A 22,058-nucleotide genomic window follows, 5' to 3' on the forward strand; every position below is an offset into this window, starting at 1 on the left:
TGCTTGTCACTTAAGGCCTTAACGTTTGGTGGTTGGGTTACTAGGATGGCTATCTCTTCTGCCATATTACAAGTGCCACAGGCTGTACTGACCTGAGTTGCAACATGGTCCATCCACCACCATGTTTATGACAGAATACCCCATGCGCCAAACTTTAAATAAGACCCCTAATTTTCTAAAAAAAGAAAAAAACTACAAATGGACTATTGCATTTTGGCTTGTACATTTTAAACATCTGTGTGCTTGGCTTTCCTTGGCTCTTGTGAAAAATGCCACCCATTACACTCGCTGTACCCCCCTAGGCACACTGATTCCGTTGACCGGCAGTGTGGTCGCCTGGCGGCTGGACTGATGTCAAGAGGGGGTTTATCTTCGTACCAGGTTTTCAGGAGACAGTTCATCTGGTCGAGGTCGGTGATCCCGCGAATCTGATCCTCTTCCTCCTCTTCCTCTTCCGACACTTTGGTTTTAAAATTTCTTAACCTCATCTCGTTCTGCATACTCTCAAAGAAGTAAACAATGCACTTGTGCGCAAATCCCCTTGCGTGCTCACAACAGGTCTCGTCGAAAACTTTCTGCTCCAGGTCAATGTAGTTGCTCCAGTAACGGGTTTGCAGGAAGGCAGTCTGGTTGAAGCAGGGCTTGAGGGACCGGGCTAGGAAGGCCAGTACAATCAGGAACAACAAAATACTCCAGCCAAGAGCCTAGACAAACAGAGAAATATAAACAAAAGGAAGGTTGTTAAACAGGTGTGAATGGGTCTGAGGCAGAACAAATGACTTCTTCTACGGTTGGGGCATGTGAAGAACAGTGGAAGTTGTCTAAAGAGCATCTAAGGGGAAGGAAGTTGTTACCTAATGCTTGGTGAATAATCTCTGGGCTCTTTCCAAATCCAGTTGGATTCTTGATTTTTTGCACCTACATTTGGATTTTGAAATTTGAGGTAAATAGCACACCTCCATGTTTTTTCCCCCTCAATCATTTTCACCTTATAAAATCTGGTGGCATTTGCATGGGGAAAAAGCCATAAAATACCTAGTTGTCATCAGTGCTTTAAATGGGCCAGTACTCACTGATACTGAGTACAGCACTTCTGATTTTTTTGGCACTCAGTACTGGCACTTCTCTGTAGCCAGGGAGAGTACTGGTATTCTGATCTGACCAGCAGAGGTCGAGTTAAAGACGAATGGCCAAAGGAACAAGGGATAGTGAGGCCAAGTTTTTTTGTTGAACACATACCACAAACTGTGACGGAAGAAACTGAAAACAGTGAGTTAAGTGACAGTGAAGACAAACAGCCAATATTAAGGAGAACGGCCAGAAGTTAGGAGATCAAAAAGAGCACAGGTGCCTTACAGGAGATATTCAGCCCCTGAGTTCCATATGATTTAGGTGGTAACAGTGCAGCTCTAACCGACGTTCAGTGAAACTGAACCCGCCACAGAAATTGCATCTCAAATTGATTCAATGACTAAATATACTGAGAAACGAACTGTGTTTTTTGTTTTATTATTCCTGAAATGAACATTGACTTTTTATGAACTTTGGATTTCAAAGAACTTTGCTTTACTGAATTAAGAAGATTCCCTGGGGCCAACACTGCAAAAGAATAGTAGAATTGTCATTCTAGAAGAAGACGGAGTAGGGATAGTTTGCTGCTTTTGCTACTTTGATGGTCTGATTGTAGAGAAGCCATGAATGTCTGTAATCCTGGTAAGCACCGGCTGATAGTATCTGGAATATTAAACATTGCTATCCTAGTATTATATGCTTTGCTTATAGGATTAACTTTGCCTACTCCCACCAACCCCATTAGGTCCCCCCTTAAACCTACCGCACCTATTTCTGCAATTGAAAAATTCCACAACTTTAATTTTGAACTGTTACACAAAGATGCTTCAAACTGAGATTTTTCCTCAAATGCTTATTTTAGGTTGCTTTATGAATACATTGACACAATGGATATAAAGAATTCTTATGATTGCACCCAATTTGATGCTTCAGTAGCTGAGGTATTACACCTCACCACATTCCTCTTATCTATGGTATCACCCATAGTATTTTATTTATCTTTAATATTAACAGCGCCAATCTGAGTATTGCTTTTCCATATATGACTCTGTCTTTTCAGAGGTTGCGATGTACAAACATTTGAATTCACATCCTAATGCCAATGAGACTGAAACAGTTTGGGGTTTCTTTCGGCCTGTAACTAGGCTTAACACTGCTTTTGCTCATAGACAGAATGTGATGTGTTCCAAGACTGCAATTGAAGATACATTTATCGATGAATTGAAAGATAGAAGAAGGGTGATTGAGGAAAGAAAAGAAATGGGAAAAGATAACTGGGCAAAGAAGGAAAATAAACAGTTGGGAACTCAAAATACATTAACTTTAGATAAGCAACACAGAGGCAAGTTGAGTGTGTGTATAGGGATTACATGTGGCACATTATAAGTTCATCAGAGCAAGTAAGTGTGAACATGCGTTTGAGTTAGGAGGTGATACAGAACCGATTATGGGAGCGAAGGATTCTGTTATTTCTGGGGTCTCGTAAATGTGTACGACCTCATGCCTATTTTGAATTACCCAGAAATTTGGCTGATACCTGTTATTTATCTGTAGTATTTCCAAAGCTCTATCATGTAGAAAGTTAAATGAGCATGACATGGGTTTCTTTGCAAGGCCAGAGCATAGTAGTAGTGCTTCTGAAATAGTTGGAGATATTTTTGCCACAAGGATTCCTTCTGTCAGGGTTGTTTTAAATGACCTCAAGATTAGGAAGCTTTCTACAATATCTGACACATTAGCAATTAGCACTGCTTGGTCATTGCTGACTGTTGATAGTAAAATCATAGCAATTAGATTCATGGTATTGCAAAATCAGTTTGCATTACATATTTTGCTGGCAAAGTAAGGCGGAGTCTGAAAGTTGTTGAAGGTTCAGCAATGCCACACTGGTATACCAGATAGGAGTGAGGAGATAAGAGGGTTTGTGGAAAACATCACTGATTTGAAACAGCACTAGAAGGATTTAGAAACTACAGCACATGGGAAGCAATTGGAAAGGGATTTGCCATAATAAGCAATTGATTGAGTAATACAGGTAGTGGGCTTTAAGGCTCTATATTGAACCCTATTAGATTTATTGCAATTTGTTTGATTTGTTTGTTTACTTTGTTTAAAGGATTCACATATATGAGATCAAAGAAGAAGTAGTTGAGAGGAAGGGAGCTAAGAAAAAGAGAAGCGAGTCAGTGTAAAATTTACACTGAAATTAAGTAACTGGTAAACTCCAGATGCAAGATGTTGTAGTTAACAGATTTTTGAGATGTCTCTAGAAAGATTAATTTGATTTGTGATGGACATACTAGCCATCAGTGGTGGGGGGAGCTTTGGAGCAGCATACATTTAGGTTCCACCTTCTGTTTATAACGTATATGCATTTACGTGTAACTCTTATATTCAACATGTGTTTAATTTCATTAATCTGTGTGTTCCACTCTAATAAGAACTTTGGTTGGCTATCACTTTCAAGTTTGTTAAGAAATCATACTTAACTGTACTGAGTTAGATGATAATCAGTGTAACTGCATTTACCAAATATGTATTTACACTTTAATAATAGTTGTTTGATTCCTAAGGTTAATAATATGGTATTGTGCTTCCATTTTGATTCTCGAAGAAATCTAGCCTGGAGTCAGGTCTTAGCTGAGCATTGCACGCTTTTAGGTTGGCAGTATGCTGGTTTTGTCTCTTCCACATGTGTGGTATCAGGTTCCTCGTTAGTTAGAGAAAGGGTTATTGTTATATATTAGACTGATAGTGAGGTCTGAGAAGGAAAAGCTAGCAGCAGAGTTGGAAAGATGACGGTGAAAGCAGCCTCCTGTGCTTGGCATACTAGGAAGATGCAACTCTCATGAGCAAGCACATGTGTACCTAATTGTGTGAGTATGGGAATTTTAGGGAGTTACCAGTTCCCATGAAATGCTGCCATGGGATTGGCTCCAGACTGTGTGAGCGAGATATAGATGTTCTGGAACCTTCAATTGTGCGTCTAATTAGTGTTCTATTGTAGTAAGGGCTGGGCCTTGTTGCGCACACTGTTAAGTTAGCATAGGCTTATCAGAAGTTTAAACGCCATTTTACCTTTTTGCCGCATTTGCACACGACACTGCATAAAACTGCTGTTGTTGGATGAACATGCAGAGAGTAAAGACATTTTAGCGCATTTTAAAATTATTGCTGCTACAATTAAGGAGGTTTTGTGGATTATACGTAAACATTGTCTAAAAACTAATAAGAAATGGTTTGATAAGAAGTGTACTAAAGCCTTAACAAATCTTAAACATGCGATTCATCAGAGACCACGGGATGTAACTCTGATCAGAGAACTACGGAAGAACTACAATACTGTACTGAAAGCCAGAAAGGATGTGATAAAAAGGGAGGCTTGGGACGAACTTTGTTCGGCGTCACAATCTAAGGATCAGGCTGCTTTCTGGAGGGTTATAAATACTCCGCTCCCTTATGATAACAAAGCACGCATGGAAATTGCCATTACAGAAGATGAATGGGTGGCCCATTTCTCCACCCTTTACATGACTGCTGAACTGGCGCTCGATACAGGCCCTGATCCAATGCTGGAAAATATGAATCTATCAAAAGATTTGGTCGTGACCCTCCCTGAAGTCCTGGCAAGTCTGAAGGCAACTAAGGGGGGCAAGGCGGCTGGGCCCGATGGCATACCAGCTGACCTTTATAAGGCTAATACTGATTTATGGGGGCCATTGTTGGTCCAGCTTTTTAATGTTGCTCTGACTAAAGGCCTAATCCCTACCTGGTTTACATCAATTATTGTTCCGATTTTTAAGAAAGGAGACAGGCAGAATTGCACATGTTATAGGCCGATTTCTTTATTAGATTCCTCCATAAAAATTCTTGGGAGAGTAGTTTTAGCTAAGTTTCAATGCTGGGCAGAAGAAAATGGGGTGATAAGTGATTTCCAATACCGATTTCAAAGGGGTTTGGGGACCGTTGAGCAAGGGTTAAACCTATTTATTTTGCAACAGAAGTATATAAGGGTTAAAAAACAACGCCTATATCTCACTTTTGTCGACTTATCGTCAGCCTTTGATTGTGTGTCCCATAATAAGTTGTGGGAAATAATGGTTGAACTGTGGGTAGATAAAGCTATTATATGCTTTCTGAGAGATTTATATTCTGGGGCCACTGCAACGGTACGGTAAAGAAGGTGAATGTAGCAGACACTGTGGGATAGGCCGTGGTGTACGCCAAGGGTGCGTTTTAGCGCCCTTTTTATTTTTAGTTTATATAAATGGCCTGGAGCATCACCTCGTGCAGGAGGGCAGGGATATGCCTATGGTGGGAAGGAGACCTGTCCCTGCACTACTGTATGCGGACGACGCAGTACTGATGGCACGCACCCCAATGGCTCTTCAAACTTTGGTTGATTCTTTTAATAGTTTCATGCTTAGCTTGGACTTGAAAATCAACTGCTCCAAGACATTTTCTATGTATTGTGGGACAAGAACACGCAGGCATTTGAAACCTATTTTTATAGATTCCAAACCCCTAGAGCAGACCTCTACTTTCCCGTATTTGGGCATCTTGTTTCATGAAAGTGGCTCATGGACTAGTGCTATTAATGCTAGAACCCTGTTGTTTTCTAAAACTGTTATGGCTTTACAGTGTTTTCTAAAAAAGTTGGGGAAAAAACCCATAAGGGAAATCTTAACCATCTACAATGCCAACTGTATAGCGGTAGCTACATACGGTTCTGGATTATGGGGTTATTCAAATATCAGTTCGATCCAAACCGTGGAAAATACGTTTTTACGGCACATTTTGTCCATCCCAGAAAGTACTGCAACTTTTATATGTCACGCTGAATTAGGTTTGGTGTATATTACTGACACAATTAAGATCCAGCCGATTCTTTTTTGGCATAGGGTTTGGACAAGCGATGACTGTGTGGTCAACCGGGCTATTTTAAAGGACGTATTAGTACTTGATAATATTAACAAAATTTAAATGGATATGTTATGTTAGAAATTTTCTTGAAGAACGAGCTGTATTCAATACTTTGAGGATCCATTATCTATGGTACACATTTCGAGAAGTGGATTAAAAAACTTGTGTATCGAACATCTCAAGGAACAAAGACGACTAGAGGAGGTGAAAAAAAAGACTGTCCTTGCCCACCAGTCGATCATAACTGGAGAGAAACTGCAGCCATACTTATCTTTATACATGTCCAACCATGAACGTTTCCTTTTAACCCGGTTTAGACTTAACATTGTCTTTAGGTTACTATCTTTCCCGGAGATGAATTGTTGGCTGAAAGACTTGTGTCCTTGCCCATGTGACGATGTGTCCATGCAATCCGATATTCATATTTTATTTTTTTGTAAATGTTATACTTTCTATCGTAGGAAACTTATCATCCCAATTCTTAAAGATCTAAATGTACATAGATGCCGCCTAGCGTTTTTAGAGCTTCAAAAAATGGAAACTGTTTTTATGGTAGCTTCACTCTCTGAATTTCTTAAACTGGTTTTTAATTGTCGTAAAACCCTTCGTATGAACTAATTCTTATGCTGTATTCATGCTTTTTAATATGTCTTTTTTCTGTGATTTTAAATAATTGTCATCTGACCCATTGTAAACTGTATTTTACATGCTACTTTCAAGGTTATTCTCTGTTTTTAACCGAATAAAGTACTTTTGAACCTTTGAACTGTTGTTGTAAGTTAGGCTGCGTGAAAGGCTTCACATGAGAATGGCTTGTTTTCAGCATCCCTAGACTTACATTGTGACTCTAGTCTGCACACTGAGTTTTAAAGCCTCCAAGGTCATCATAACAAGGTGGCTATTGTTCGGGCTAATCGGCTCACGTTTTTAGCCATACCATAAATGCAGCTGCAGCCAATGTGATTCTGGAGTATTTAATATCGCACTGTAAGCATGATTGCAGAAATTTGGAAGAATCCAGTTTTTCTAGAGAGACAGAGAACTTTTGCAGGGTGGGCGTTCCGACGCAGGAACGCCTCCCAAAAGTGGCTGAGTGAAATCTACAAGATTTTCACTCAGTCACTTTTAAGGCCATGCTGCGTCAAAACCCTGCGCCTGCTTCAAGCAGGCGCAAGGATTGACGCAGCATGTTAGGAATAGGACACCCCCGAGCCTTGCTGGAGCTGCATCACGCTTGCGACATGATTCCAGCAATGCGCCGCCTTTCCGACGGAGGATGCGACACGCATCTGCCCATCCATGCGCCACGGTGCGCCACATTGTAAATGCGACGCATCAGTGGTGGCGCACGGGTGGGCAGATGCGACGCAACTCTTCTGGCGCATCCCTGCTGATTAGCAGAGATGCGCCAGAAGTAGTATATCTGCCCAATAGTTCCTAGCTAGGGAGGGTGATTCACTAGGCGCTATAGGACCTATTTTCACCATCATTATAATATGATTTCTCCCTTTGTGTTTTATGGAATTGTAACAATGCTGATCATATTATTTCTAATCATATGTCTGCTTATGTTAGCAAAGATACAGCATCTTATAGCACGTCATTAAAATAAATATTTTAACCTTTCCCGTGTCTTGTTTTTACTCCTGTTGTGGACTTGTATGAGAGTATAACAAAAGAGTGTTCTTGCCTCCCACCATTCCTGAGTATAACCTAAGTCGCATGTTCTGGGTTGTCTAATCATTGGTTCCTTTGCTATAGGACGAAGAGCTAATGTGACACTGATGCTAGCTGGTTAGGGTTTCTAGGCACTGAGGTGAGTTTTTTGGTACACCACAATTCACTGAGGTCCTGGGTCTCTGTGCACAGTTCTGTGTAGGAGCAGAATCCCTGAGACACTATAGTTAGTTAGAGCAGACCTTACCCCCGACTTAGAAGCGAGAAGATCTCTCTGTTGGGTTTCCCCCTGAGTAGAGGATTCATGCTGGACACTTTTGTTTCCTCTGACTTTCTACTGAGGTTCATTGCATGCTAACATCTTCTTACCTTCCTCTTCAGAAATTCCCAACACTCTTTCATTTCTTAATTTAGACAGGGTGAGTTTCTTCATGGAAGACATCATTTGGATATTTTGCATTGTTTACATTTTGATTGTTTCTATTGGGTATTTCTTAATACTAAAATGTAGGGTATTTGAACATCTTAATATCCTGTTTGGATTTTTTATATTTTCTCGACCACTGCCAATTTTGTCGAGTGATGATTTCACTGATATGGAAAACAAATCTCTACAGTTGAATACCATTGTCTCTGTTGTTATTGTGAAGCCACATTGGTTTATTGTACTGGAATTGTATTTTTGAATTTAGGTCCCTCTCAACACTTCAAGTTGGCAACCAAAGGTCTATATGACCAGTGGGGGATTCTGTTTGATGGTTTTACCAAGAGATTGAGATTCAAATACCCCATCTCCATCAACTGCTGGTGCCTGTAGGAAAAATCCATGTGCCAATAAATGCTGTTGCAGGCAGAGCTCTTCTCAACTGTGGGTATCTCAACTTGAATGATACGCAGTACACAGTTGAGGGTCAGCCTACTGGCTGGCTGTATAAATCTTCAATGTATTGTTTATGTCAGAACCTCTTTTACCAAAGCAGCAAAGCAGAATTTATCCAGTTAAAAATTTCAGAGGCTGTAACTAGGTTGAATATGTGAGGGAAGATTTTATTGTTACTGCACAGTAGGTACATATTATGTATGAGGCAATCTTGAACAGGTTTTGCCTGTCCTTCATCTGGTAGGTGGTGTGTGTGTGTTTGTAAGCTGCCACCCTGCTGAAGCCTATGTTGCCCATGCTCTGTGTGTGTGAGGAAAGTTTTCATTGCTAATACTTGTTCTTTGTCTCTTAGGGCCAGATGTAGGCGCCCTAATACCGGTCGGTAACGGCCGAATTCGGCCGTTAACAACCGGTATTAGGGTTTTCAGATGTAGGGGGCCTATATTTTACCGATTCTGTAAATTTACCGAATCGGTAAATTTACCGAATCGGTAAAATACCGCATCGGTTATTTTTACCGATTCGGTAAATTCACATGTAGGTGGCACTCCTAAGAGTGCCACAGGCCCTTAAGAATCGGTATTTTACCACCCAATCCTATTGGGTGGTAAAATACCGAATTCAGGTGTGCATGCACATCTGTGCATGCACACCTGTGCAATGTGGCACACAGACATGCCCTTTGGGTAGTACTATTAAAATGCTGCATCTTGGCACACACCACCACCCTGTCTCTCTTTGACTCATTCGGCAGCCATATTCTGCCACTTGGCTTCTTCCAGTTACGACCCTCCTTCTATTCCTCACCCTATGCATTATATCAGTCACTGGGATCAGTTTATCCCTGCTTCTTCCCCCACTGCACGTGTCCACATTTTCCACCAATCCACCTGCATGTTCTTCAAATCCGAACTTGTCCCCTTTCATTCTGCCTCTGGAATATGAAGTTTACTGGGAACAAGAGCAGGCAGCATGGCCAAAACACCACCCCTTCTTCTGTGTCAAGCCCTAATAACACTCTTCTCTCAATACCCTACCATATCTTACAATCACAGATATACTGAGATGATTTCACAATGACTGGGACCTTAATCTCAGACATTTCATCCCTAAATATCCTCCATTCACTGACCTTGGCCACCTCTTACCCTGATGTCCTTACCAGGGCCGCTTTAGGGCAGTGCGACTGGTGCGGCTGCACTGGGCGCTGACCTTTGGAATGGGGCGCTGACCTCGGGGGTTGGAGGGGGGGCACTGTGTTTAGCAATAACGTATGATTAGAGAGATGAGGGGCACTTTTGCCAGGTGGTAGTGGGAAAATCCGAGAAGGTGGTCATGGGGTATTGGGGCACTAAAAATTATTTTGCACCGGGCACCACCAGCGCTAAATCCAAAGCCAGCCCTGGTCCTACCTGTCTGTCTTTGACTCCCACACCCATGGAACACATCCAATTCCAGTTCGAAATTTAATGACCACTGTTAAAACTGTTAAAATGATTTGGACAATGGCATATGTACTTTAAAAGATATCAATACCCTTAAACCCCGGTTGCCCTGTATCGAATGGGATATCAGGAGAAATGGAGTCCCTAGAGGTAACTTCCTATTTATAGGTCTTGCATGTTTTTTATCAACATACTCAAGCATGTGCATTTATCCATCCACACATTGATCCATACAGCATTCCACCAACATTTATCCATTCACAAACCCCATCTTGCTATTGACCCAAACATTCATCAATCATCTGTGCATTCATTCATAAACCTGACTCTGAAGGTCTACCTGGATATGCGATGGCACCTGCATGTGTGTTTTACATATGTTTACATCCATGCATACATATAAAGGAACCAGATCCAACCATTACAACAAAAGTTCATATATTGGCTTGTAATGGTGCCCTTGTTCAGAAGAGGCATGCAGGAAGTGTTACCTGTGACCAGCAGCGCAGGTACCTGGATATGGCCTTCCTGGAAGTGTGGTTTTTCACAAGCTCATCCTCTTTGCACGGGACCTTGGAGAGCAAGATTAGAACCTCCAGGGACGTTTTATTCGCAAAGCCAGAGAATCTGTCGGCATCAATTGACTCGCTGAAGGCGCAGATGAAGCACTTTCCGTCGAGGAGGGTGACAATTATCCAGACCACAGGAGCGATCATTGCCCGCTGGATCACAGAAGTGCACATGTACCTACAACAAGAAGTAGACAAGAGGTCGCGTTAGGCATCTCAGAATCTTAACTGTGTGGGACCAGGGTTAGACTCAAATCATACAAAGTATTCATTTAAAGCTAAACACATGATGCCATGCATTGTGAAATATTTGAAAAGCATATCTATGTGTATTTGTCATGCAATTATCTGTATCACACTGGCCTATTTTCCATTTGTTCAAGGTATATCAGAGGTGGACTTGAGCTGGACATCTGAAGGAAGACGCAAATGTCAGGCACGAGCCAAAGGTGTATTCTAATGTGGATGTGGGGAAATAGAGTTATCTTCAATCTCTAATATCTCACCCACCAATCAGAAAATTAGCCTTGCTGCCAAAACCGACTGTGTTTAGCACAATGCGCTGCCTATGACTCATTTGTATCTCCTGCACCAAAAGGTCCTGGTAGTCTCTTCTTGCTTCTGCAGTTTGATATGGGTCCATGGTCTTCAAAGCACTTGCCTTAACAAATGAACAAGAGAGGAATGGCACTGTGTACTACAGAAGATGCGACATCTTTCTAGCGAGTATTTTTCCAGTTCTTACACACTTCAGATATTTCACTAATAACTTGGTAACGAATGACTCACCTGAACTATAATAGTTAAATTATTGTGTGACTTTCCTTTTTACTCAGAGGCACATCAGGGAAAACAGAAAACAAATGTGATTTCATTCTTTCTATGGCGGAGCCCACGTATTTATATCACACCCCTGACTTCCATTTTTAAATCCTGTTAACCACAAGCACCTCCATTGATGATATAACAATAGGAAATCGATGCACAAAGACTGGCTTATCGCCATATCTGTAAAACACACTGCAGTGTTCTTTCACATTTCAGTTCTCTTTCTAAAGGCTTATTAAAAACACCTCCACTCCAGAAGGTGGGATGAAGAAAGGACTCTCATTTGCAATAAAGATGGCAGCATGCGGCCTTTATACTCCTAATGGGCTTGTAATATTAGATATTCCTGCAATGCCTGCAAAAAATACCTTTTGGATAAAAGCTGACCAACTTTGATCAATTCTGTATTAATCAGTATCAAGTCTTAATGATATGAGTGTTCAACCAAGAATTGAAAGCGATCATCATTCATTAATAGCAAAGCTCCAACTTCTAGGCTTAAAGAGGCACCCACTAACTTAGTTTTGAAATCCTGAAACATGATACTGCCATCTAGACAAAATACTCAGAAATTAATTGCAAGAAAGTATTACTCAGAAGCAAGCTCCAAAGAATGATTTAATTCAAGCCTTCATGAATATGCTCACATTCATCCCCGGTATCCAAAAATCTCTCCAACCTAAAATCAAGAAATGATTCCATGCAAAACTTCAAATGGTTCGATGAGAAATGTTATGCAAAAAAATACTAACCCTAATGGAAGACTTAAAAAATAGGTATCAGAACCGACAGGGGAGATGATACTAAACAGTTTAAGAGAAGAATATAAGCTAAACTTAAGAAGACACTACTACATTTTCAAAGATTGGAATCTGGTACAAAGTGGGCTACACCAAAGTGACACAAGTAGATTTTGGTAATTAGTCAAATGGGGTTGCAGAGGGACACCTACAAACCTAAACGTGGGTATCCAATGGCTCTGAAAGTTTTCTGCTCTACATGAGAACAATAATAGCTTCGAGAAAGAATGTGAAGATGGGCCAGAGTCAGTAAGCTTATTAGGCTCAAATTAAGATTTACAATTTACTGAAGAAGAAATTATTAATGCGATTTAAGGCCAATGGCCACATTATGCACCCGGTCCAGATAAAAGGTTATTGGATGTTTTTCGAACCAAGGCATATTGGTCCCCCTTTTTTAGGCAGTCTGCAAACTGATCTGGAAATTCGAAGGAGTTCCCTGCTAATGGAGAACAGAGAATATCATCTCTATTTTCAAACAAGCATTTGCAATGCAATAGGTCTCGCATTAGGAAAGTTTGAGCTATTGGTATTGTAAATGACATTTTTTTATTTATTTATGTTTTGGTTTTGAAAATTGCGAAATTAATAGCTTTGTCATTTACAATGCCATTAGTTATAACTTTCGCAAATGTGACACCTATAGCATTTGCAATGCAATATGTGCTGTATTTACGTGACTTACATGTATTGCTATTACAAATAACAATGGCTATTTTTAAAAATAATTAATATTCAAATAAAAGTTATTGTAATTTATAATGGCAATAGCTTAAACTTTTGTAAATAACTTTTGTGAAGATTATGTTCAGTGTATTTTATTGTGACGAAAAACAGAAGTGAAATATTAACATATTTTTGTGACATTTGTAATAAAGCTTGAAACATTGAGAGAGCATATTTGAATCAGTGATGCTGTGGCTGCGCTGAGTGATGCTGTGGCTGCGCTGAGTGATGCTGTGGCTGCGCTGAGTGATGCTGTGGCTGCGCTGAGTGATGCTGTGGCTGCACTGAGTGATGCTGTGGCTGCGCTGAGTGATGCTGTGGCTGCACTGAGTGATGCTGTGGCTGCGCTGAGTGATGTGGTGGTGCTGAGTGATGCTGTGGTGGTGCTGAGTGATGCTGTGGTGGTGCTGAGTGGTGCTGTGGTGATGCTGAATGATGCTGTGGTGGTGCATAGTGGTGCTGTGGTGGTGCAGAGTGGTGCTGTGGTGGTGCTGAGAGATAATGTGGTGGTGCTGAGTGATAATGTGGTGGTGCTGAGTGATAATGTGGTGATGCCGAGTGGTGCTGTGGTGGTGCTGAATGATGCTGTGGTGGTGCAGAGTGGTGCTGTGGTGGTGCTGAGTGATAATGTGGTGGTGCTGAGTGATAATGTGGTGGTGCTGAGTGGTGCTGTGGTGGTGCTGAGTGATAATGTGGTGGTGCTGAGCGGTGCTGTGGTGGTGCTGAGTGATAATGTGGTGGTGCCGAGTGGTGCTGTGGTGGTGCTGAGGTGGTGCTGAATGATAATATTGTGGTGCCGAGTGATTCTGTGGTGGTGTTGAGTGGTGCTGTGGTGGTGCTGAGTGATGCTGTGGTGGTGCTGAGTGATAATGTGGTGGTGCAGAGTGATAATGTGGTGGTGCTGAGTGATAATGTGGTGGTGCTGAGTGATAATGTGGTGGTGCTGAATGATAATGTGGCGGTGCTGAATGATAATGTGGTGGTGCTGAATGATAATGTGGTGGTGCTGAGTGATAATGTGGTGGTGCTGAGTGATGATGGGCTAGCGCTGAGTGATGATGTGGTGATGCAGAGGGCAGAAAGGCACAAAAAACGAGTCTAACAGAGGACATAAGGGCAGAAAAACAAGGGAAAAACGAGTCTAACAGAGGGCAGAAGGGCACAAAAAACTAGTCTAACTGAGGGCACAAAGGCACAAAAAACGTTGGCACAAAGGCACAAAAAACGAGTATATCAGAGGGCACAAAGGCACAAAAACGAGTCTAACAGAGGGCAGAAAGGCACAATAAACGAGTCTAACAGAGGGCATAAGGGCAGAAAAACAAGGGAAAAACGAGTCTAACAGAGGGTTGCAAGAGTTTGAAAAGAACTAAGATTGGCTTTCCGAAAAAGTTTTTTAAAATCTTTTTCTAAATTTAAGGTGGTAGACGCTGAGTTATTTCAGCGCGACGGAAGGTGGGGGATGGGAGGGGGGATTGGGTGAGCCCTGATAAGAAAAATTCCTTTGTAACAAAGTTAGTAAGTAGACTGGTGTAATGGATGGCGAAATTATGAGCCAATGACAAATTCATAACAATCTGTTATGAATTCCTCATTGGAAGATAATCCTCTGCTTTTGAGAAAACAAAAAAAGCATGTGTAGCAGTCTTAGTGACTGAAAGAAGAGACTGCAAATAAATCACAATACCTTTGAAGAAATCTCACTAATTCTATGTAGCACGGCATATGAGTCGCAGAAAAGGAGCCAAAAACATAGTAAAACTGATTTAGAAAACTGCAAGGAATATGTGAAAGGTCCAAACCTATTGTGTAACCAATGAATCCGTGCCAGAGAAAACATACTTCTTTCAAATACTAACTTAAGGGCTATGAAGGAATTGCCACTACTGGTATGAGTAGCAGTGTACGAATCCGTGGAGAGCAGCTACTGGAAGAGGCTTTTCCAGGCGGTAACAGACACGAAAGGACACCATTATGATTCTGATCATGAACTGTGAGAACCACTGCATTTGACTGAGCAAATTCCAGAAATGTCACAACTGCTCTGAATTAATGGAGGCATACTGACAAAGAAGACCGGAATTTCGTTATGGTGCAAACCTAACATTTGAACAGCTCGCGCATTTGGTCTGGTTGCATTGGAGGTTGGATCAGTTCTCAGAGGTCAAGTCAATGGCACTTCTGCGCAATAACACTACCATCTAATTTAGGGGGGGGGGGGGTGTCGCATTGGACGCATGCGGCTCCCGGGCCGTACAGTAATATACTGTATTAGACCCAAAGGAACAAATGCTCCCAATAATTCTGCTATCTACTGGATGCACTGCTAGCGGTGAACGAATCGAGAACCCTTTCAAAATCCTTTACTAATTGCTTAAGGAGAAAGGAGCAGGAAGGGACAAATAGCACTCACATGCCACAACATTCCACAGCTGTTTGTTTTGAGGTTTTCATAAAATCACAATGAATCCCACATACTCTACCCATCCTTTTCTGTGGATAAAAGCACCATCCGTGGAAAGCAACACTGCTACAGCACAATGAAAAGTAACACTGCTTCAATCTCTTCTGTGTCTCAATGGAAGCTTAATACATTTTCAACAAGCCGTGAGCGTGCGCATCCCGAAACCGGAAGTTCGGGAGCGTCACGCCTGTCATGGAGCCGGACTTCCGTCTTGCGCGAAGCCCGCGCCCACGGAGTGGATGGCCCAGGAGCAGTTGGGACGCACAGCAGAAGTCAGGAGTGGCGGCTGAGGCCGCTGACGCGGTAAGTGGGGCGCCGCGGTGATATGTGTGTCTGTGTGCGCGTGTTTGTATGCAGTGTGCGTGTGTGCGTATGCCTGCGTGTTTGTGTGCGTGTGTGTGAGCCAAGCGAAAGCAGGGGCTGTGTGTGCGTCTGCGCAAGCGCATCTCAGAAGCGTGCTCAAACGGACAAAACTGACACTGGAAAAGCGCGCGTCCAACTCGTGTCTACATTCCCAGAAACGGGCAACAATAGTTGTCGAGCAGACAGCAAGCAATGCTTTGCATTGCTTGCACGTCTAGGCTCGACCTAAAAAGGCTCACGATCAGACAGTGCAAACTATTTATCAATGTCATTGTTGGATGGAGCAGGGAAAATATAAAGGAAGCTACTACTAAACCATATACAAGACTATGTTGAAAGGGGCCGGAGCCTGGCTGGCTGCTGGAAGTTTTCATCACCGTGGTGGGCACATTCGATCAGCAATGATCAGGCAACAAGGCTCTGTTTCATGTGCATTAAATATGTGAAGTTAAAAAACCTTCCACTGTTCCTGCCTATTTTAGACAAGAAAACAGCCTTAGACTCAGTCAACCCAACACTTATTTGGTCCACGCTGAGGAAAAAGGAGATGCCTGAAAACCTACTATTTGTTTGGTATCAGATATATAAAATATAATTTTGAGTTCTTTCCCATCAAATATCTCAACAACATCTGTTTCATTGCCTCAGTATATTGCGTTACGTGTTGAACATATGCATCTGAACTCCCTGATTTGAAGAAATGAATGGAAATCTGTTCAGCTATCTTTGTTCTCTCCACTCACCAACTGCAGGTCAGTAAGCATTCTAGATACTGCAGACTGCATATTCAGGGATCTAACATGCACATTATATTCCATGAAATTTAGAATTCTCAAGAAAGTATTATATAACTTTTCTGTAATCAAGATAAATGTATTAAACTCACAGCAGTGAACAATGGCATAGACAATTTACAATTATCTGATAATAGGTTTTATTTTGACCAAAGTCAGTACATTGCATTGAGATATTTCATCAGGGCTATCTCATAACAAGGAGGTCATCAATGATTCCCCAACTCCTTAACTACAACCCATTACCTGGCTTCAAATTCAGCAATCTTGTAGAATTTGCTGACATTAATGGAAGATCAGCTCAAGACCAGCAAATATTCAGGTGTCTGAAAGACCTCTCACCTTGAAACCATACAAATTCTGGTACTGGACTCTAAATTTCATATTGCGTGATTTTTGTAAAAAAATACATCGCTGGCATGGAGCAAAGTTCCATTTGATCTAAACATATGAAGTAACTGTGCCTTTTTTTTGCAAAATCCTCAATGAATCTTCACAATCTCAGGAATTATTGTCCAAACAATTATGATAGTGTTAGAAGGTGGTTCTGACACTCTGAGCCGCCCAGATTATTCGCTTTTTCAGCACCTATTTGTTGAGCTTTTACTGTGGGAGAGCCTCCTAAGTTGGGACTCACCCACAGCGAAGTGATGATGAAAGAGACTCCATGTGGATTTTACTGGTGTCCCCCTAGCTTGACTAGGCCGCTGCGCAGCAGCTGGAGTCGGGGGCACTGGGCTGGTTACAGTTGACAGTGCCGAAGATCCGAACTGCCAGAAATGGGGGTAGATCCTTTTCAAGGGTGGCCCCAGAAACCTGGAACACCTTACCTCTACCCCTCCGTCTGGAGACGGATCATAAGAAATATCGTAAACTACTCAAAACCCGGTTGTTTAACTTAGCTCTGTAATTCAAACCTTTCTCTGTTCTGTCCTGCCGTGAACACTAGCAAGCGCTATGAGACCTTATGGTGATATATGCGCTCTACAAATACCAAATACAAATACAAATACAAGACACATGTGTACTTGCGTTTGCACACATGTAGGGGCTGCGTAGGGGAGATTCCTGGCATGAGCAGCCCAAGCTATAAAGTGAATGGTGTGGCAGGACTTATGCAGAATTGGGTGGTGACATGTAATAGGCTGTATACACTTGGAAGAAACATGCCAGGGAACGTCAGTGTGTTTTACTGTTTTCACTTCATTATTCTCCTATGGGGATGTGGAGCCCATGTGCTAGTTTCACTTTCCTAAGGCCTACCAATTCCAGACATGCACTAAAGTCCACTGTAACTTGTGTGAGAAGAAGTATTCTGCCCAGAGTTATATTTGTACTGATTTTGGGTCATTATTCTGAATTAGCCCATAACCAGGGCCTGGCTGGGGGCTGACCTCAGCAGGCTGGATTAATGACCTTCCTTCCATGAGCAAAGGCCTCCTCTCCAAAGAACAGAAGATGGGTGGAGCTACAGGCTCATCCATCAGCAGCAGCTACCAAGCACCTGGCTGCATGAGGGAGAAGGCAGCGTGGGGGGAGGGGATTTCAGAGATCATGTGGCAGAAGACCCCTGTATGATGCCATCTTGAACCAACCCAGAGGCCTGGGCAGGAAGGAGGGAGCAGGGGCAGTGAAGTGATGTGTCGCTGTTTGATAGGACAAACATAAACTTTCTGCCAGCCCCCTCCCCAAACTTTACAAAGCTTTGCACAGGAAGATAAGCTCTCTCTGGGGTGTGGTCTGCTGAGGCAGAGGGTGCTGGAGCCTGGCCCCATGGGCAGTTGGAAGGAGGAACCCCCTGACTTTCCCAGGATTCTGAACAGCGCCAGGAGAAGAGACCAGGGCCAGTGCACAGAAGCAGGAGGCTCTGTGCAGGGAGTGGAGAGGCCCAGGAGGAGAGCCAGGCAAAAGGCTGGTGCAGGGAGCCAGTGAAGACGCTTCCTGCTGAATGCACTCTCATTGAGACCACGAGGGTGATGGAGTGTGCTTCCAGTGGCTGGGGAGCTCCACCAGGAGCAAGAGGAGGTGAAAATGGTGCAAATCGGCAGCCTGGGGTCCAAGATATGCCCCCAGAAGGTAGGCAACCTTTGACCTCCAAGAAGACTGACAACAAAGCTCGTGGAGCTCTGCCACCGGTCTTTAATGGGCCCCCAGGGTTAAGTCCTGGGGGCTGCCCGACAGCAGAAGTGAAGTTGGGGAGCGTCATTGCGCTCCCCGTAAAAATGCCATGCAGAGGGTCCAGAAGCCCACCCTGGCCCCCACCGAAATGAGAGACAGGGGAGCGCCGTCGTGCCCCCCTGGGCATGGTGTGAGGGGCCCGGGCTCCCAACTCCAGGCTCCGAAGAGGGTAGAAGAGTGGAGGGGGCACTCAATCGCACAACCCCCCTCGCAAGGAAGCTAAGTCGGGGAGCGCCATCGTGCTCCCGTTGAAGAATGGCTCCAAAGCTGCCTGCAGAGAAGATGAACGCCCCCGTGAAGAGCCCTGGGGCCCAGGACGAATAACTCCAGGCCGCAATGCCTGTGGCGGAGAAGAAGGCAATCCGGGGAGCGCCGTCGCGCTCCCCGTGAAGAATTGCCCATGGTTCCCGGGACCCCACCTCCAGGCCTCCGAAGTGCATTGGAAGAATGGGGGAGTGCCGTCGCACTCCCCAGTGGCTGCCAAGAGGAGGGGGGATTGCCGTCGCACTCCCCCCAGGCCAGCGGAACCAGTGCGAGCCTCCATGCCTGCCCGCCGGAGCGGGCAGACCAGAAACGCGATGCCTGCTCCCTCAGCAGCACGCGAGGGTGCTGGCCGTGCGAGGAGCAGGCAGGAAAGACCGGGGTGGGCTTCTCAGGTGGCTTTCCATCAAGGTAGCAATGTGGAGGCCCGGGCCCCACGAGAAGATGAGCGGCCGGGGATGAGATCCCCGGGCCGCAAGAAGCACTAACCGCGCAGGAGCAGCCGGGGGTTGGCTCCCCGAGCTGCGATGTATCCCCTGGGGGTCCGGGTGGGACCGGGCCCCTCACTGACGAGCGGGATGCGGCGAAGCCCCCAGCGGGGTGATCGTGGCTCTCCCCGACGCAGTGGGAGAGCCGCTACTAGAACATGCATGACAACGTGGCAATTCGCCCCATAATGCCATAACGTCCCATAGGGCATTATTGGGGATTTGCAACGTTGTCTAGACCGGCCGGCAAGGGAAAAACAGTGTTTTCTCTGTTTGTGGTGGCCCCAGGAGGACGGGGTCACCACCAAGTAAGTGCCATGGTGCAGGGGGAGCTGCAGGAGCAAAGCAGTCTCCCCCAGCACGAAGAATGAAAAGTCCCTCTTTAAGTCTCATGGGAACCTAAAAGAAACAACCCCTCAAGGGCTCAGTCAGCATTGAATCACCTCCTGGGCTGGAACATTTGTTCTACAGCTGGGGGTGTATCGAGAAGTGCTTCATGGAGTGAAGGGCTTGAGTTGGGGATGTCTGGAGAAGGGCATCCCCTGGAGGCGAAGAGGTGGAATTGCACCACAAATGTATTTAACCACGTTATTTCTTTTAAGGGGACTGAAAGTCACATGTGTAAGGTGATGTCATAAGTAGTAGATAAGCTTTATTTGATAAAAGATTTATCATAAAAGCAATACACGTGTAAAAAAATAAAATAATAATCACAGGGTTAAATGGCCACATTTAGAAGGAGCACAGATATCATAATAACCATATAAATTAAAAATCATTAAAAAAGCCACAGTATATACAAATTAAAATTAATGATTAATTTCATAAATCCATTATCGCAAATGCATAAAAAGAAGGGAATAAGAGCCGAATGTTTTCCCAACATTAAGGTGTTACATCAAATCAGTCGCCCCATGTCTTCCAAATTTAAGGTCCCACTACGCTCTTTCCTAAGGCTTTTATTCGTATTAACCAAGCACACCCTAGGTATTTGGCTACTCCACAAACTAATGTCAGAGAGGAGGTGTCAGTTTTCAAGATACGCAGGGCAGCGACGTGGCTCATGAAGCCCAATGACTTACATACTGGCTTAAGCCACTTTTCTCTAGCATTTTTGTAGGCCGGACATGCCGGAAAAAAGTGAGCAATAGACTCCTCAGGGTGTGCACAGCTTGGGCAAGGTGAAGGAACTGAGTTTGACCCTTTCCATAATGATGTCAGAGTATTGAGTTGCAGGGTTCCAAATCTTCATATACAGCGACCTGTCCCTAGGGACCTGGATGAAGTCGAGATAGGGTTCCAGTCTACAGGTGTTTTTGTGTTCAAAGAACCCCTCAGTTTGTTTCCCTGTCTGTTGGATGGATAGGTCACGTTTCGACACCCAGTCCCAGTAGGCACGCTTTAAGTCCTGTTTAGATGGAGGAATCTGGCTAGCCCAAGCCTCACTTAATCCAATAAGGCCAGTAAGAGGCCTAAGGTCAGCCAGCCATTTTATCCTGCGCCCAGTGTCAATTGACAACAACTCATCAAAAGCCGCAGCATAATTAGACAGCTCAGTAGACCTCTTAAGGCGGGGCCAGAAAAGCAAGGGGCGAAGCATAGCAATATCCTGAATATGTCTCCTTCCTGTATCGTAAAACAAAGGCTTCAAGGGGGTAGAGGCAGGAAGCGAGGTTAGGTCTCTTAAAAATTTGTTTTTCGGACCTGGATAGTTCTCCAAGATTCTCCATATCCCAGAGTTCAGCCCCGTAGAGGGCCGAGGATAATGCTTTCCCTTCATAAATAGCAAGCGCCGGGGCGACCGGCCTGCTCACCGAGAGATTCTGCTCTCTAACAATAGCCCCGGACACCTATGGTTTAAAAGCATCTTATCTAAATGGGAGGACCCCTTCATACTTTTCGAGATTCTAATCCCCAGATAATCAAAGGACTCAACCACATCTAGTGGGACATCGTTTAGGGTGATATTATTCCTAAAGCGTTTGGAGGGGTCATCAACTTGGTTTTACTGGTGTTGATAGCTAACCCCTGCTCCTTACAAAATGAATCAAATCTATTCAGCAGTTTCTGTAGACCATCCGGTGACTTGGAAATTAAGAGAGTATCGTTGGCAAAAAAGAGGGTAGGTGTCTTCTCGCCTGCCAACACTGGAGCGTCTGTTGGTTCCTTATTGAGGTAGCCCACCACCCCATTGATGAACAGTGAAAATAGGGTGGGGGCCAGCACGCATCCTTGGCGTACCCCTCTGTTCACCACGATCCTCTCTGTAACCTCCCCTTGGGTTCCCCATCTAATTCTTGCATAGTTACCTGTATTGTTATTGTTATTGTTACCTTGAGTTTATATAGCGCCAAATCACCGACAGGTCTCTAGGCGCTCAGACAGATGAAAACTCCAGCAACGGCTTAATGCGTAATACAGGCCAACAAAGGTAGGATTTTACATCGCGCCCAAAGCTTTCCTGAACAACAATGTTTTCAGCAACTTCCTGAAACGCAAGAGATTTACTTCTCTACGTAGGGCTTCTGGTAGCTTATTCCGTAACTGAGGGACTTGGACTGAGAAAGATCTCCCTCCCTTAGTTACCAGCT

General features: G+C 43.8%; 1 protein-coding gene across 1 annotated transcript in view; it reads right to left on the reverse strand.

Moving 5' to 3' along the window:
• Positions 1–227: 227 nt before the first annotated feature.
• The window catches only part of LOC147712007 (calcium homeostasis modulator protein 3-like), a 52,368-nt gene continuing 30,537 nt past the window's right edge, over positions 228–22,058 (reverse strand). The window contains exons 2-3 of the mRNA XM_086920276.1: positions 10,488–10,743; positions 228–704 (exon numbers count right to left, since the gene is read on the reverse strand). Of these exons, the coding sequence (XP_086776402.1) occupies positions 228–704; positions 10,488–10,743 (733 nt within the window). The remainder of the gene's footprint in view (positions 705–10,487; positions 10,744–22,058) is intronic.

The sequence above is a fragment of the Lissotriton vulgaris genome, chromosome 5 (assembly GCF_964263255.1).
Source record: "Lissotriton vulgaris chromosome 5, aLisVul1.2, whole genome shotgun sequence".
Taxonomy (NCBI): Eukaryota; Metazoa; Chordata; class Amphibia; order Caudata; family Salamandridae; genus Lissotriton; species Lissotriton vulgaris.